Source organism: Lepus europaeus, chromosome 11 (assembly GCF_033115175.1).
Source record: "Lepus europaeus isolate LE1 chromosome 11, mLepTim1.pri, whole genome shotgun sequence".
Classification (NCBI taxonomy): domain Eukaryota; kingdom Metazoa; phylum Chordata; class Mammalia; order Lagomorpha; family Leporidae; genus Lepus; species Lepus europaeus.
The window spans coordinates 115,158,978-115,174,147 of record NC_084837.1 but is presented as its reverse complement, the minus strand read 5'-3'; the positions used below and the strand labels follow the sequence as shown (position 1 = coordinate 115,174,147).

Genomic DNA, 15,170 nt, shown 5'->3' with positions numbered 1-15,170 from the left:
TCTGTCTGCCCTCTCTAGACCCTCACTCTGTCTTTCTTTAGACCCCTGAAGTCGCTCGCGCCCTGCCGACACTTCCTGGAAGGGAGGACGAGCTGGCCTTTTGGGATTGGGGACAAACGGGAAACACGTGTCCTGAGCTAGGTGAGGAAGGCCCAGGACAGACCTGGGCCGGCAAGGCCATTCTAGGGGAAGGAACTGGACAGACACTCGAGGCTTTCTGATCGAAACTGTGTGTCTGGACTCCTCCCTGCCGAGGACACACCAGATCAGCACTTAGGACGAGTTCTGGGTCACTCTAACAGAAGTGCCACCCCAGCCAAGGTGACCTCCACAATCCCTCTGCAGCCAGAACCACTTCAGCTCTTGGATCGAAGCCTCCTTAGGGTGGCCTAAATCAGGGGCAGCCAGAGCTCAGGCCCCCTGAGGTGCAGGGTGCAACTGTAAGCAGCCAGGGGGGTGTGTGGACTTCAGCACCTTCCATCCCACGGACAGGGGCTGAGACTGGAAGACAGCGACAGCAACACCCAGGACTGGGTCGCGCGCCCCTCCCTGTAGAGTCCTGTGCCTGCAGCTCACAGTGGCCGCCTCCTTGGCACCATACTCCGTCACCCAGCCCTGCACATGGGCTGCTGTTCGTCCTGACCCGTTTATCCCAGAAAACACAGCTGGGACCAAGGGCACTTGAGGTCATCCTCCCCTAGGTAAGATCACTTGAAGGGTGTGACTTCCTCCACCGTGGGAAACACGTCGTGTGCTAGCTAGCTCCTGAGCTAACCGAAGCCTCCTTCCTAGGGAAGGGAGTCCCAGGGAACGGTGGGACCCACAAAGCCCCTCTCAGGGGTCCTGGGAGCTGAGGCATCTCCCAAACCTCCATCTCAGGACCTGTGCTGAGAGAAGCTGGCAAGTGACCCAGCAGTGACTCAGCACCGACTCTCCCTCCCTCTTCCCACTGCCCAGAGCCACGAGGCTCCTCCCCAGTGGATGCCACATCCTCACCACACACTGAGTCACAGCCACACCCTGCCTGGATGGAAAGTTACCAGGAGAGGGGGAGGTTCAACAGATTTTTGAGTTTTCCGTGCAGAAACCATAGCACCTCCTCTCCAGCTGGAAACAACTGAGAGCCGCTCTACCTGAGTGGGTCTGAATGAAACCCAGGCTTGTGGACGGGAGCCAGGCAGCCCGTGGGGGCCTGCGCACAGCCCCCACCCGACTCCAGGTTGTGGGAGGAGTCCTTTCCAGACTCAGGGCCCCACCCAGCAGGATTCCCTGCAAGGAAGGCATTCTCGGGCTTTGTGAGATTTAGATGTTTCACCTCGTCAAAGTCTTGAATTTTAGGACATGATTTAATGTCGCTTTCAGACAGTCCTGCGCTTCACTGCAGAACGCTATGAAATGGTGTCCAATTACACTGCAGTTTTATCAACACAAAGACTATTATGCATATGCTTTTATTTAAAAAAAAAAAAAAGCTTTTCTGAAAGGCAGAGTGAGACACAGAGTGAGCGAGCTCTACTACCCACTGGTTCACTCCCCAAAGAGACCCAACAGCCCAGTCTGGGCCAGGCAGAAGCCAAGAGCACCCTCCTGGTCTCTCACGTGGGAGGTAGGGACCTACGCACTTGGGCCATCATCCACTGCTTCCCAAGTGCATCAGCCGGAAGATGGATCAGCAGTGGAATAAGCGGGACTCGACCCGGCACTCCAGTACAGGATACCAGCATCACCCGTGGCGGCTTACCCTGCTGTGCCACAGTGCCAGCCCCGCATGTGCTGTTTTTAAAGTAACACACACACACACCCCCCAGGCTAGCTCAGCTGAGCTTCTCCAGGAATGCACACTATTCTTTGCTTCCTGTTCCATCATTTGCTGGTATTTGCTCACATATCAGATGCCACTGATAAAGTTTAACAAATGCTTACAATGAAGAAAAGACCTGTGACCGATTTGTGACCGTGGGCACAATGCTGTTCACTCACCATCAGAGTGGTCCCACTGCCGCAGGCAGAGAAGCCATCTGAGAACCTGGAGCACGCACAGCCGTGCAGGACCAGACTTGGGCAAATCCGGTTAAACACCCAGCATTCCACTAACCAGCCGGGAGACCGCAGATGCATTATTTGCCATCTCTAGAGAAAAGCTGTAAGATCTGAGAGGCTGAGCTGCACAGGGGCAGAGCATTAGTGTGGTGCCAGAACAGGGCCGGTGCCTGCCGTGAACAAGGACTTAGCCAGTGCTCACACGACGCCCAGCACCCACCCAGAAAGCTTTCCGACCTGGTCAGCTGCAGAGCTCCTGCCAGGAGGCAGGGATTCCCGCTGGAGTAGGCCTGCGGCAAGGTCATTTACATAGCAGAGGTATTTCTCTGGTTCTGGAAACCAGAATGGGGCTAGAGAGCTGAGAACTGGTCGTAATCAAAAAGGAATTAAGAAACAGTTCCCGGGTGGGCTCAGGAAGGGCCCTGCCACGTTCCAGCAGCCTCTGAATGACACGGCAGGGTCAGGTACCCTGGCGGGCGTGCACCCCTCACATGGTGGAGGACAAGGTAATTAGCATTAGCTTTGTAGATCAAGAAGCTGTAAGGGGCCAGTGATCTTTCCCCTCTCTCTCAAACATACTTTTTCTTCTTTTTTAAAAAAAGCTGTTAGCACAATTAAAAATATGTATCCATAAAAAGTCTCATTTAATGCTTGTGTTTATATTCCTGTTTTCCTTCACTAATTGTTTTGTAATATATTTTGGACTTTCAACCTGCCTCAGCTTTGAAGACATGGAAGACATGGAAGCTGGAAGACATGGAACACAGCCTCAACGGGCAGCAGAACGTCTGCGACAGGAATTACAAGAGGATGAAGATAAGCTCACCAAAACAACTGCTCCCTGAAACAGGGGCTTCCTTTTCCGCGCTGGTGATCTGGAGAATCTGGGCTTCATTTCAGAGAGAAGTGGCATTCCTTTAGAAGGGCTTTTTAACTTCTGGCTTTGCTTTTAAAGATTTATTTATTTATTTGAAAAGTCAGAGTTACAGAGGGGAGAGAGAGAGGTCTTCCATCTGCTGGTTCACTCCCCCCAGATGGCTCCAACAGCCAGGACTGGGAGAGGAGTCAGGCCAGAGTCAGGAGCTTCATTCCGGTCTCCCACATGGATGCAGGAGCCCAAGTACTTGGACCATCTTCTGCTTTTTTCCCAGGCCATTAGCAGGGAGCTGGATCAAAGTAGAGCAGCCAGAACACAAACCAGCACCCATAAGGGATGCCAGCACTGCACGTGGCAGCTTTACCTGCATCACTCAACAATAGTTCCAAATTTTATTTATTTTTATTTATCTGAAAGGCAGAGCAAAAGAGAGAGCGAGCGAGCTTCCATCTACTGGTTCACTCCTCAAACGCCTGCAAGAGCCAGGGCTCAGTCAGGAGCCTGGAACTCGGCCCAGGTCTCCCGTGTGGGCAGCAGGGACCCAAGGACTTGAGCCTCACCTGTTGCCTCCGAGGATACACATTAGCAGGAAGCTGGAAGGGAAGCTAAAGGGAGACCTGAGCCCAGACAACTCTGATATGGGATGCTGGCATCTTAACTGCTGCGCCACAGTACCCATCCTTAGGGTATTTTACAGGAGTGGGCAATGTCCAGCCCACGGGCCACATAAGGCCCTCAGAATCATTTGGTCTGGCCCTGCTAGGGCAACCGCAGGCAGAACTCGAAATTCAACAGGTCCAGAGCCGGCACTGTGGCGCAGCAGGTTACAGCAGGTTAAGTCCTCTCTCTCTAACTCTGCCTTTAAAATAAATACTTAAAAAAAAAAGTTCAGGTATGCTGTAACACGTATCAGAATTAACTTCCTTTAAAAAATATCCAGTAAATCCAAGGCAGGCTAATTTTTGTGTGGCCTGCAAGTGATGGTGTAAGTATCCACGTAGCTCTTCACAGAAAAAAGGTTTCCCCAGCCCTGCTTTATAGATTCTAAGTTAGAGACCAACCCCGTTTCCTGCACATGCCACCTCACCTAGCTCAGGCCCACAGCTGGGCGGAGGACAAGGGCAGGGAGTCAGCCTGAGACCCATGGCGGGGGTGAGCAGGCAGGGTCTGGCAGGCAGCAGCAGGCCCCCAGGGGACTCAGGTCTCAGATTTTCAGTCTTCACTAAGGCATTAACGGTATTCTTTTCCTCCCTTTGCTTCCACTGCATAACCCCAGTTTCCCTCCTTTAACCCACAGTGAAGATGCGGACAGACCTGGAGAAGCCGACACGAAATGGCACACACAGGCTACTCCCACCCACCGTGGGGGCCGGGGGCTGGGCCAAGGCTAGTCAGACCACAGGGATCATGTCCAGTCCACAGCACCTTCCATTTTATTGGTTTATTTACAAACAGGGGAAAGTCAAGTGGGGAAGCCGGGGGTTGGAGTCGGTTGGGGCCATCCAGACGTGGAGTGGGTCCTGGGTGGGTCTCCACCACGGTGGCCGCCTCTTCTGTCCTTGCCCTGCCCCCGCGTGACGGCCCCTTGATTCTTCAGGGCAGCCTCACCTGCTGCTCCTGAGCCCTTTCATCAGGGCAGACGGGGCCAGGGGGCCGGGGGTGGAAGGAGGGCTGGAGCCCCCTCAGTTTGTGTAAACCTGAGTTCCGATCACACGCATGATTTCCTTCTGTATCTTGGGGTCCTGAGTATTAATGTTGGCATCGCCCACCTGCCCATCCTCGTATCTGCCAAAGACAGTGCGAGTGAGCATGAGGGGGGAGCAGCACAGCTGTGTCTGCCCCACATCAGAGCCCTGGCCCAACACCCCCCGAGGGGCCTGCTCAGCCCAGCCTCCAGGCAGTCTGCGCACCACCCCACTCTCAGAAGACAGGAGTCCCCCCCCACCCCGGCACCCTCACTCCTGAGGCTTACACGAAGAAGAACCGTGTGCAGACATGGTCGGACACAGGGCACACCCAGATGTTCCCGTGCTTCTGGAGGTCCTTGGATGTAATCACTGGGAGAAAGAGGCCACACGTCATGGGCAGAACGCTTAAGGCAGAGTCCAGGCGGGGAGGGAAGACGCAGTGCTCCTACCCCACCAGGGGCCGATCACAGGCCAAAGGTGCATCAGAAACAAAGTCTGGGGACCCCAGAAACAGAGACCCAGTGGGCCACCTACCTTCACAAAGTGCTATGCAGTTTAGATTCCGACTCTGCAGGAACCTTGACTGAATGGATCGGGTCTACAAGAGAAGGAGGCCAAGGAGAGAGGAGCCAGGCCAATGGGGGTCAGTGGGTGGTGACTGGAGCGGGGTCAGGGCATCCTGAGCTCCCAGCCACCCCACAAAATTCTGCTTTCCCGCTATCAGCCAGGAGGACCCAGGCTTCACCTTCACATGTTCATGCAGCGCAGCCCGTCTTCACTGCAGGGCTGAGGGCACACACGACTGAGCACGTGTGCACACGGGCTGCCTCCCAGTGCTCGCCAGCACCCACCCCACCGTGCCCACCCACTGCTCAGACTGAACGAGTCCCAGGAAGGGCCTGCCTCAGAGAGAGCAAGGCCTGCGGTGGTACCTGGGGGATGGTGTTCATCCTGTTGTATCTCTGGACCAGCTCATCCTTGGAAGGCATCCTGTGCTGTCCTTTTCCCATTCCTGTCACAGAACAACAAACTCAGTTCATCCACACAGTCCTCTCCTGGTGTGATGGGAGTGCCCACTGTGTGCCAGGCCCTGAGCTGCAGGCCAGGCGACACAGCCATGGGCACAGAACTGAGTCTGGGGGAGACCACTGGCCAGGAAGGAGGACGGCCGGCAGAGCGCGTGGGGCTGTGCCGCAGCTTAGGGAGCAGAGTGTGAGCCGTGGGAAGGGAGCTGCCTCACCCAGGGTTTCAAGTGGGGGAGTTTCCTGGGCAGAAGTAGCAGAGACGGAGGGCCTGAAGGACAGACAGTCTGTGCCCAAGTCAGTACAGAGAACAGCCAGCAGCAGAGGCGTGGCAAGAGGTGACGTGAAAAGGGAGGCCAGGCTCAGACCAAGTGGGTCTTGTAGGCCACGTGCAGGCAACTGGAGTTTGTTCAGAACAGCAGGGACCCCCACCCAGCCGGAAGGGCCCTAACATGGGGGAGGACCCCAGAGAGCAGCACATGAACAGCTCAGTGTCAACGCCAGGCTGACAGAGTGAGGCTGGTGCAGGGGAAGCCAGAGGGGCCGTCACACCTGCTGCCGTGTGAACTCTGATGGGGACAGGAGGAAGCACAGCGCTCCCGGGCTGAGCCACTCCACGAGCAGGTACAGCAGGACAGCTCGGGAAGCGCCTCCTGCAGGAAGCTGTCCCGACTGCACACCCAAGGGCCATCTCCTCTGCTCCCACAGGATCCAGACTCAGAAGCTCTCTCCCCGCACCACCCCCTCAGCCTTCGTTTCTCTCAGACAAGAAAACAGTGCTGGCCCCCACTGCTGGATCTCTCTGGCCTCGAACATGGGACTTCAGTCTCTCTACTGACATTTTTTAAAATTTCTATTCATTCATTTTGATTTATCTGAAAGGCACAGACAGTGAGAGCTCGTCCATCTATGGTTCATTCTCCAAAAGCCCACACAGCCAAGTGTGGCCCAGGCCAAAAGCAGCAGCTAGCAACTCCATCTGGGTGTCCCACGTGGGTGGCGGGGACCCAGCGATCTGAGCCATCAAGCACTGCCCCAGGCTGCACATCGGCAGGAAGCTGCAGGCAGCAGTGGAGCTGGGACGAAACCCAGGCACATGGACACGGCACGTGGGCGTCCCAAGCAGCGTCGTAACCGCTGCACCAAGCGCCCACCCATCTGAACTCAGCTTTATCACGGGCACAGTCTGGGCTAGGGATGAGGGACAGACTGTCAGCGTGACAGCGCCCAGGACGGAGGCAGAGCAGACAGACAGACGCCCCCACTGCAGCCCCAGGCAGGGCCCTGCTCTCCCTTCAGCTGTCAGTCTTCTGACAGCCGTGGGGTGGCTGTGAGGGTGCTGTCAGCTCACTGCCCGGGCTGCCAACGCATCATGCGCTCACGCTGCAGTCTCAGGACAGACTCGTGGCAGGGCGACGTCCTCCTCCTACAGGCCAGACGCTGCCAGCCGTGTCCACCCTCTCCAGCAGCCTTAGCCAGGCTCCGCTGCCCAGTACCTCAGCGACCGCCCACCCAGGTGCCTCCCCAGAGGCGGCAGACAAGAGTGAACAGAGATCTGAATTCTGGGATGGGGCTGCAAGCCGGCCCTGGAGGACACACTCCTGCCGCACGCTGTCCTGTCCAAACTGTGTCCCGAGACCAGGCCCTGAGAACTTAGGGGCTACAATAGTCTCTGGATACGTTGCGTCCAGAACCTGCATAAGACCAAACAAATACACAGAGCTCCCACATTTCAACACTGCGGCCAAGTCACTGGCAGCTCCACCCCTCAAACATTTACCCTAGAGGGTACCCAAGGCCACCACATGACATGTGCCCTGAGGGAGAGGCCAGGGTGGGAGCAAACCACACTTCCCACTTGCTGCTGGGGAGACTCTCACTCATCTACAGGGCCCCCAGGGACCCGGCCATTCAAGCAAAGCCTGCCCTGTCAGTCCAGTATAGTGATAAGAACAGGGGCTGAGAAGGTAGGAGACCTGCATTCCTGTCCTAGCCCTGCTTCTCACGACAGTGGGGCCCTGGAGTCACTGAGTCTCCCCTATCAGCACGCTGTGGGTAAGCAGTACAGGCAGGACCTGAGCACCTGTGACTCCCACAGGAAAGCCCTGTGGAGGTTCTATCTATCAACCACCTCCTCAGAAGGCAGGAGCCCGGTGTCACACGATGCTGCTATGTGCTCAGCAAAGTGCGGCAGACAGACGAGAAGCCAACAGAAATTCCTGGCTCTTCTGGTTAACTGAAGACATTCAGGAGCTCAGTGGTAGATAGGCCTGGGAGACGGCAGAGGAGGAAAGGGAAAAAAAGGGAGAAAATAGAAGGAAGAATCTTGCAGGCACCAAAAGCCAGCCGTGAGAACTGAACCTAAGGAACGTGCAGGCTAGGGCAGAGACAAAACGAGGAGTCCAGAGCGACAGCAAGAGGCCAAGACAACAGCCCCACCCCCACCTCGGAACCCAGGCCCATGGAATGAGATCCATTCACACACTCAGCAAGAACTTTCTGATTCTGTGGGGATTAATGTTTGCTTTGTGATGCATTATCTTTCTTTTAACGTTATCTTTTAACAGAACAATAAACACCCAGAAACTCAATCCAAGAACTGAAACACTAGAACTGCCACTGTGGCACAGTAGGTTGAGATGCCGCCTTATGCCAGCATACCATTTGAATGCCGGTTCGAGTCCTGACTGCTCCACTTCTGCTCCAGCTCCTTACTTCTGTGCCTGGGAAATCACCAGAAGATAGCCCAAGTGCTTGGGGCCCTGTCACCTACGTGGGAGATCCAGATAGAGCTCCAGGGTCCTGGCTTTAGTCTGGCTCAATTCAAGCTATTGTAGTAATCTGAGGAGTAAATCAGTGCATGGAAGATCTTTCTGTCTCTCTGTTACTCTACCTGTCAAATCAATCATTCTAAAAATTTAAAAATAAAAAGACATAATTTAAGACTCATGTGTGGGTCCTGGCACTGTGGTGTAGCAGGTCAAGCTGCCACCTGCAGAGCTGGCATCCCATATGGGTGCCAGTTCACGTCCCAGCTGCTCTACTTCCAATTCAGCTCTCTACTATGGCCTGGGAAAATAGTAGAAGATGGCCCAAGTCCTTGGGCCCCTGCACCCGCGTGGGAGACCTCAAAGAAGCTCCTGGCTCCTGGCTTTGGATTGGCGCAGCTCCGGCCATTACAGCTAATTGGGGAGTGAACCAATGGATGGAAGACCTCTCTCTCTCTGCCTCTCCTTCTCTCTGTGTAACTCTTTCAAATAAATAAATCTTAAAAAAAAAAAAAAAAAAAGACTCATGTGTGGGGCCAGCACTGTGGTACAGAAGGTTAAGCTACCACCTATGGTACCAGCACCCTGTATCTTAGTGCTGGTTCAAGTTCTGGCTGCTCCACTTTTTTTTTTTGAAAGATTTATCCATTTATTTGAAAGAGTTAAACAGAGAGAGGAGAGGCAGAGAGAGAGAGAGATCTTCCATCTGCTGGTTCTCTCCCTAGTTGGCCACAATGGCCGGAGCTGCACCGATCTGAAGCCAGGAGCCAAGAGCCTCTTCCGGGTCTCCCGTATGGATGCGTGGGCCCAAGGACTTGGGCCATCTTCTACTGCTTCCCCAGGCCATAGCAGAGAGCTGGGTCAGAAGTAGAGCAGCTGGGACTCGAACTGGCACCCACATGGGAAGCTGGCACTGCAGGCAGCCCCAGCTGTTCTACCTCTGACCCAGCTCCCCACTCTTACAACTGAAAACCAGCAGAAGATGGCCCAAGTGCTTGGATTCCTGCCATCCACTTCAAGGACCCAGATGCAGTTCTAGGCTCCTGGCTTTGGACTGCTCCGGCCCGGGTCATTGCCATCAATTGAGGAGTGAACCAACAGATGGAATCTCTCTCTCTCTGACTCTTGCCATCTCCATCTCCCTATCTGTAACTCAGCCTATCAAACACATAAAATAAATCTTAAAGAAAAAAAAAAAAAACCCACAATTGAAAAGCTGTCTGAACTTGATGGATTTTGTGTGCATAAAAATTATTTCAGTTTCTCTTCTATTTTACAGTGAACCATGTTTTTCCTGAGTCAGTTTCATATATTTCTAGGTATTTATTTTGTTAAAGTTTTTAAAATTAACATAAGGTTTACATCATTTTTTCACTGTTTTTAAAGACTGATTTATTTGAAAGGCAGCATGGGGGCCGACGCTGTGGCACTGCCACCTACACTGTCAGCATGCCATATGGGCAATGGTTTCACTCCCAGCTGCTCTGCTTCCGTTCCAGCTCCCTGCTAACACACCTAGGAAAGCAGGAGAGGATGGCCCAAGTGCTTGGGCCCCTGCCACCCACATGGGAGACCCAGATGGAGTTTCAGACTCCTGGCTTTGGCCTGGTCCAGCTATGGCCATTGTGGCCATTTAGGATAGACAGAAAAGTTCTCAGTCTCTCTCTCTTTCTCTATAACTCTGCCTTCCAAACAAACAAAACTTTAAAAAAAAAAAAAAAAAAAAAAAAAAAAAAGGGCAGAGTAGACAGAGAACAGCCAGGGCTAGGCCGTGCCACAGCCAGAAGCCAAGAACTTTATCTGGGTCTCCCATGTGGGTGGTAAGGACCCAAATAACTGAGCCATCACTTGCTGCTTCCCAGAGTATGCAGAACAGGAAGCTTGATCAGAAGTGGGGGAGCCAGAACCAACCAGGGACTCCCACGTGGGATGCGGACCTAAGCGGTCAAAGCAGCGCCTAAACCTACTATGTTGTAACAGCCACCCCTCTTCAGGGACATGTGTTTGGTGCAGAGGCTGGGGAGCTGCTCAAGACACCCAAGTCCAGCACAGGAAAGCCTGGGATCAAGTCCTGGCTCCACTTTCCATTCCATCTTCCTGCTGGTGTGTGCCCTGGATACAACGATGGCTCAGGTGCTTGGTTCCCTGCCACCCACGTGAGAGACTCAGGCTGAGTTCCTAGCTCCTGGCTTCAGCGTGGCCCAGCCCTGGCTACCTTGGTGATTCAGGAAGTGACCCAGTAAATGGGAGATCTCTCTGGCTTTCAAATAAATAAATTTTAAGTAATAATAGCTTTAAAAAATTCTATGTATATGTACTTATATTGCCTTTTTTTTTACATTATTTAATAATGCCCTTTTTAATCTCCATGTAACCAAAATTTATCTATTTTGTTAGTCTGTTAAAAGAAAGATGTTCTGGGGGATGGAGCTGTGACATAGCAGGTAAAGCCACCAGCTGCAGTGCCGCATCCCATGTGGGCACAGGTTTGAGTCCCATCTGCTCCACTTCTGATCCAGCTCTCTGCTGTGGCCTGGGAAAAGCAATGGAAGATGGCCTGAGTCCTTGGGCCCTGCACCCACGAAAGGAGACCCAGAGGAAGCACCTGGCTCCTGGCTTTGGATTGGTCCAGCTCCGGCTGTTGCAGCCATTTGGGGAGTAAAGCAGCAGATGGAAGACCTCCCACCCCACCCCCACCCCCAGCCTCTGCCTCTCTGTAGTTCTGCCTTTAAAATAAATAAATGAATCTTTAAAAAAAAAAAGAAAGAATGATGTTCTGGACGTTTTAGTCTTATCTACTGCATGTGTCTGTATTTCTTTGATTGTGGTTCCAACTTAAATTATCTCCTTGCTTCCGCTTTGGTTTATCCTGTTGTTAGAGGCTTTTCTAGCCCCGGGATTCTGGCCCTAATTTGCCTTATGTTTCCCACAGTTACAGTAAGCGCAGAACACGAACAATCTGCAAAGGCTCCACCAGGGCTGCCTTGGCATGGCAGCCGGGCATCGACGCGGTGCTGCCCCCTGCACGCAGACGACACAGCAGGAGAGCCGCGACCCTGAAAGCTCCAGGAACGGTGCCTTGTCTGGCTGAACAAAGCTGTACTCATCTCCTGACCAGAACCTGGACTTCATTCTGCTTTCTCTGTGGAATACAATGCTCCTCTTGTACTCCTTGTGACTAATGTAACAGTGTATTATAGTAGTGTATGATTAAAAATTTAAAAAACAGTTGACAAAAGACTTGCATCATGGTATAGCAGGTTAGGTTTCTGCTTGCGATGTCAGTATCCCACGTGAGTGTCAGTGCAAGTCCCAGCTACTCTGCTTCTGATCCAGCTCTTTTTTTTTTTTTTTTGGGGGGGGGGGGGGGACAGGCAGAGTTAGGCAGTGAGAGAGAGAGAGAAAGATTTTCCTTCTGTTGGTTCACTCCCCAAATGGCCTCTACGGCTGGCGCTGCGCCAATCCAAAGCCAGGAGCCAGGCGCTTCCTCCTGGTCTCCCACATGGGTGCAGGGGCCCAAGCACCTGGGCCATCTTCCACTGCACTCCCGGACCACAGCAGAGAGCTGGACTGGACGAGCAGCAACTAGGACTAGAACCTGGTGCCCATAGGGGATGCCGGCGCCACAGGCGGAGGATTAACCAAGTGAGCCACGGCGCCAGCCCCCCAGCTCTTTTTTTTTTTTTTTTGACAGGCAGAGTGGACAGTGAGAGAGAGAGACAGAGAGAAAGGTCTTCCTTTGCCATTGGTTCACCCTGCAATGGCCGCCGCAGCCAACGTGCTGCGGCCGGCGCACCGCGCTGATCCGAAGCCAGGAGCCAAGTGCTTCTCCTGGTCTCCCATGCGGGTGCAGGGCCCAAGGACTGGGCCATCCTCCACTGCACTTTCGGGCCATAGCAGAGAGCTGGCCTGGAAGAGGGGCAAGAGAATCCAGTGCCCCGACCGGGACTAGAACCCGGTGTGCTGGCGCCGCAGGAGGATTAGCCTATTGAGCCGCAGCACCGGCTTCCCCAGCTCTTTCTTAATACATCTGGGAAGGCAGCAGAAGATGGCTCAAATGCTTGGGCCCTTGTGGAGTGATGCCCACGTGGGAGACTCAGATGGTGTTCCAGCCTCCCAGCTTCAATCTGGACAAACTCTAAACACAGGATGGACAATCTGTCTCTCCCTATCACTCTGCCTTTGAAATAAATGAGTAAATCTTAAAAAAATAAAACAGAAAGTGGTTCAGAAAGAATAACGTTTAGAAATAAAAGCCAAGAAGCGGACTCAGGCCTTCAAGTGCATTCACACACAACTCGCGTGAGCGCCTTCCTGCACACACACACAATCTGTGACTACCAACCCCTAAATGTGGCCTACACAAAGCCCTATTTATTTCTCGGTTATTTCTTAACCCATTCTCGAGGCTCAGCCTACAACAAATACAACCGTCATTTTTAGCAATGACTGACCTTACCTTAAAAAGAATCTAAATTTCTAATGAGAAGAAGTAGAGAGACGCAGACCACGTATCTATGACTGGGGAGAGAGCTGACATATACTGAGGGTCCGAGATGGCAGGGTGGGGGTGGGGCACACAGCACAGATCACGTGTTCACAAATGGAAGCCATGTCACAGTCGAGGTGGCCGCACAGTGTCTTACCTGAGTATCCAAAGGAAATACTGGAGATGGGGCTCAGGTAGATGCCTTTGCCATAGGCTGCTCCGTGCAGCTTGCAGGGAAACAGCAGGAGGAGCACATGAGCCTGGGTCCTCCCGGGCCTCGCTGGGCATCCACAGGCTTGTCCACTCTCTGGCCCTCCACCTACCGCTCTCAGCTAACTCTAGGCACCTACTCTTCATGGCTGACTGGATGCACAAGTACAGTCAAGTTACCCACTGGCCTGTGGAATCCCAGACACCGGTGCCTGGAGAGCAGGGAGCGGCTGAGCCACAGATTCAGACCCTCAACCCTAGACTCCTGTCCTGGGCCTTGATAAACACACAGGCTCCAAAAAGGAGCAAGCGTGGACCAGGGAGCCAGAAGGAAGGACAACTGTTCCCTGGGTTCCCTCAGGGAAAGAAGCAGGTCTGCCTCGGCGCTCCGGCGGCCACACAGACCGCCATGTGCTAACAGGTTAGTTCACAGCGGCTGCACTCAGCAACTGCACGTTCCTGCCAACAGTCCACTCCCATTCCCGAAACCACCAAAGACACAGCCTGAGGTCCAACACAGCAGCCGCATTCATTCCGTATACAGCTTCAACTTCCTCTCTAGGGCCACCCCCAAGACAGGCAAGGCTTGAGGACACAGGCCACGGCAGCCGAGCACTCCAGTGGGCAGGGAAGGGGCAGGAGAGCAGAGGGGCGCAGCCTCACCTGCAGTTTGGTGTAGGATGCGTTGACCAGCCCGTTGCGCAGGATTGAGTGCCAGTTCTCGATGTGGGACCCACTGCAAGGCAGGGCACAAGACTTCATGGTGTGAGGTCCCCAGGAACAGAGACTGCTATTCCCACCCTCCTCACGAAGATGGGCACAGACACACGTGGTGACACACACGGATTTGGTCACAGGCATGCAGGCCACATGTTCACTTAAACCCTGCGTCTCTGCTTCCAGTCCCATCCTCTCCCGTTCTCCACCCAGTTCTGGCCTCCGTCTACTCCTGATATCTCAAAGCCAGCAAACCCATCTCAACACCTGTCGCTGACCGCAAGTGCGCTGTCCAGTCCTAAGGAAAGGGCAGGACCACTCTCTGCTGCCTACGGGAACCCCTGCTTTCCGGCTCTTCCCTCCCACCACCAGGCATCGCTGCAGATCTCCTCTCAAAGCAGGTTTCCAATCTACCGTCTCCCATCTGTTCCTCCAGCTTTACTTCCAACGTGCAAATCTCCAATATCCTTTCTCTTCAACTGCACCCTACAGAGCTTGCGAATACAGACAGACCGTGTCGCATGTGCCTTGTTATCCCCTGTGGCTGCAGCGCATTCCCACTTAGCCAACACCTGTAACACAACACCCTCCCCCCCGGGCCCTCCCCCACCAGGCACCCTCCTCACTGGAAGGCAAAGGTGCTGCCATAGAGCTTCTTGGCGGTCCGGAACCGAGCCTCCTTGGCGGGAGGGCTGCTCAGCAGGAGGAACTGGTGTGAGGTGTGCATGAACTTCAGCTGCTGCCCGGGGTGGGGGGGTCAGGAAAGCAGAGCAGAAATGGAGATCAGGGAGGGAAAGGTTGAGGGCAGTGACCCCACACAAGGGAAACCCGCTTAGGGACAGAAGCAGCCAGGCCCACGCCCTGCCCCTCTCCAGAAACACAAAGGCGTGGCGGGAGGAGGGGCACTTACCCTGCTGAGAGGTAGTTTGACAATGTGTGACCTGTTGCTGGAGATGATCCTGGGAAGAAACAGGAAGCGTGGTTACCCTGAACAAGCAGGGAACGCTGGGCAGTCTGAACTCTGTGAAACGACACCCTTGTGGGTGACAGCGGTGCATAAACACATAAAAGGGGAGCTACTGATCAGAGAGCAGCTAGTCACTGGGGAACCAAACAGCAGTGAAAAAAGGGAGCTGGCGTCTGGTGTACCCGCTAACACTCCCACACCCCTACTGGAATGCCAGGGATCGAGTCCTGGCTCCACTTCCAAACCCGCTTCTTGCTAATTCACACACACCCTGGGATGGCTCATGTACACGTGGAAGAATGACCTGGACTGAGTACTGGGCTCCTGGCTTCAGCATGGCCCAGTCCCAGCTGTTATGAGCATTTGGGGACCGACCCAGTGGATGGAAGAGC

General features: G+C 53.9%; 1 protein-coding gene across 9 annotated transcripts in view; it reads right to left on the bottom strand.

The window, feature by feature from the left end:
• Positions 1-4,343: 4,343 nt before the first annotated feature.
• PARP6 (poly(ADP-ribose) polymerase family member 6) overlaps positions 4,344-15,170 on the bottom strand; it is a 31,532-nt gene continuing 20,705 nt past the window's right edge. For 6 of the 9 annotated variants that reach the window (XM_062206507.1, XM_062206506.1, XM_062206505.1 and 3 more), the window contains 8 exons: positions 14,722-14,770; positions 14,438-14,550; positions 13,758-13,830; positions 13,042-13,111; positions 5,538-5,617; positions 5,140-5,203; positions 4,890-4,974; positions 4,344-4,702 (listed from right to left, as the gene is read on the bottom strand). In XM_062206507.1, coding sequence (XP_062062491.1) covers positions 4,600-4,702; positions 4,890-4,974; positions 5,140-5,203; positions 5,538-5,617; positions 13,042-13,111; positions 13,758-13,830; positions 14,438-14,550; positions 14,722-14,770 — 637 coding nt within the window. In that variant the 3' untranslated portion in view covers positions 4,344-4,599. Of the gene's footprint in view, positions 4,703-4,889; positions 4,975-5,139; positions 5,204-5,537; positions 5,618-13,041; positions 13,112-13,757; positions 13,831-14,437; positions 14,551-14,721; positions 14,771-15,170 lie in introns of those variants that run through there. The other 3 variants (XM_062206510.1, XM_062206512.1, XR_009867335.1) reach the window with 2 other exon arrangements.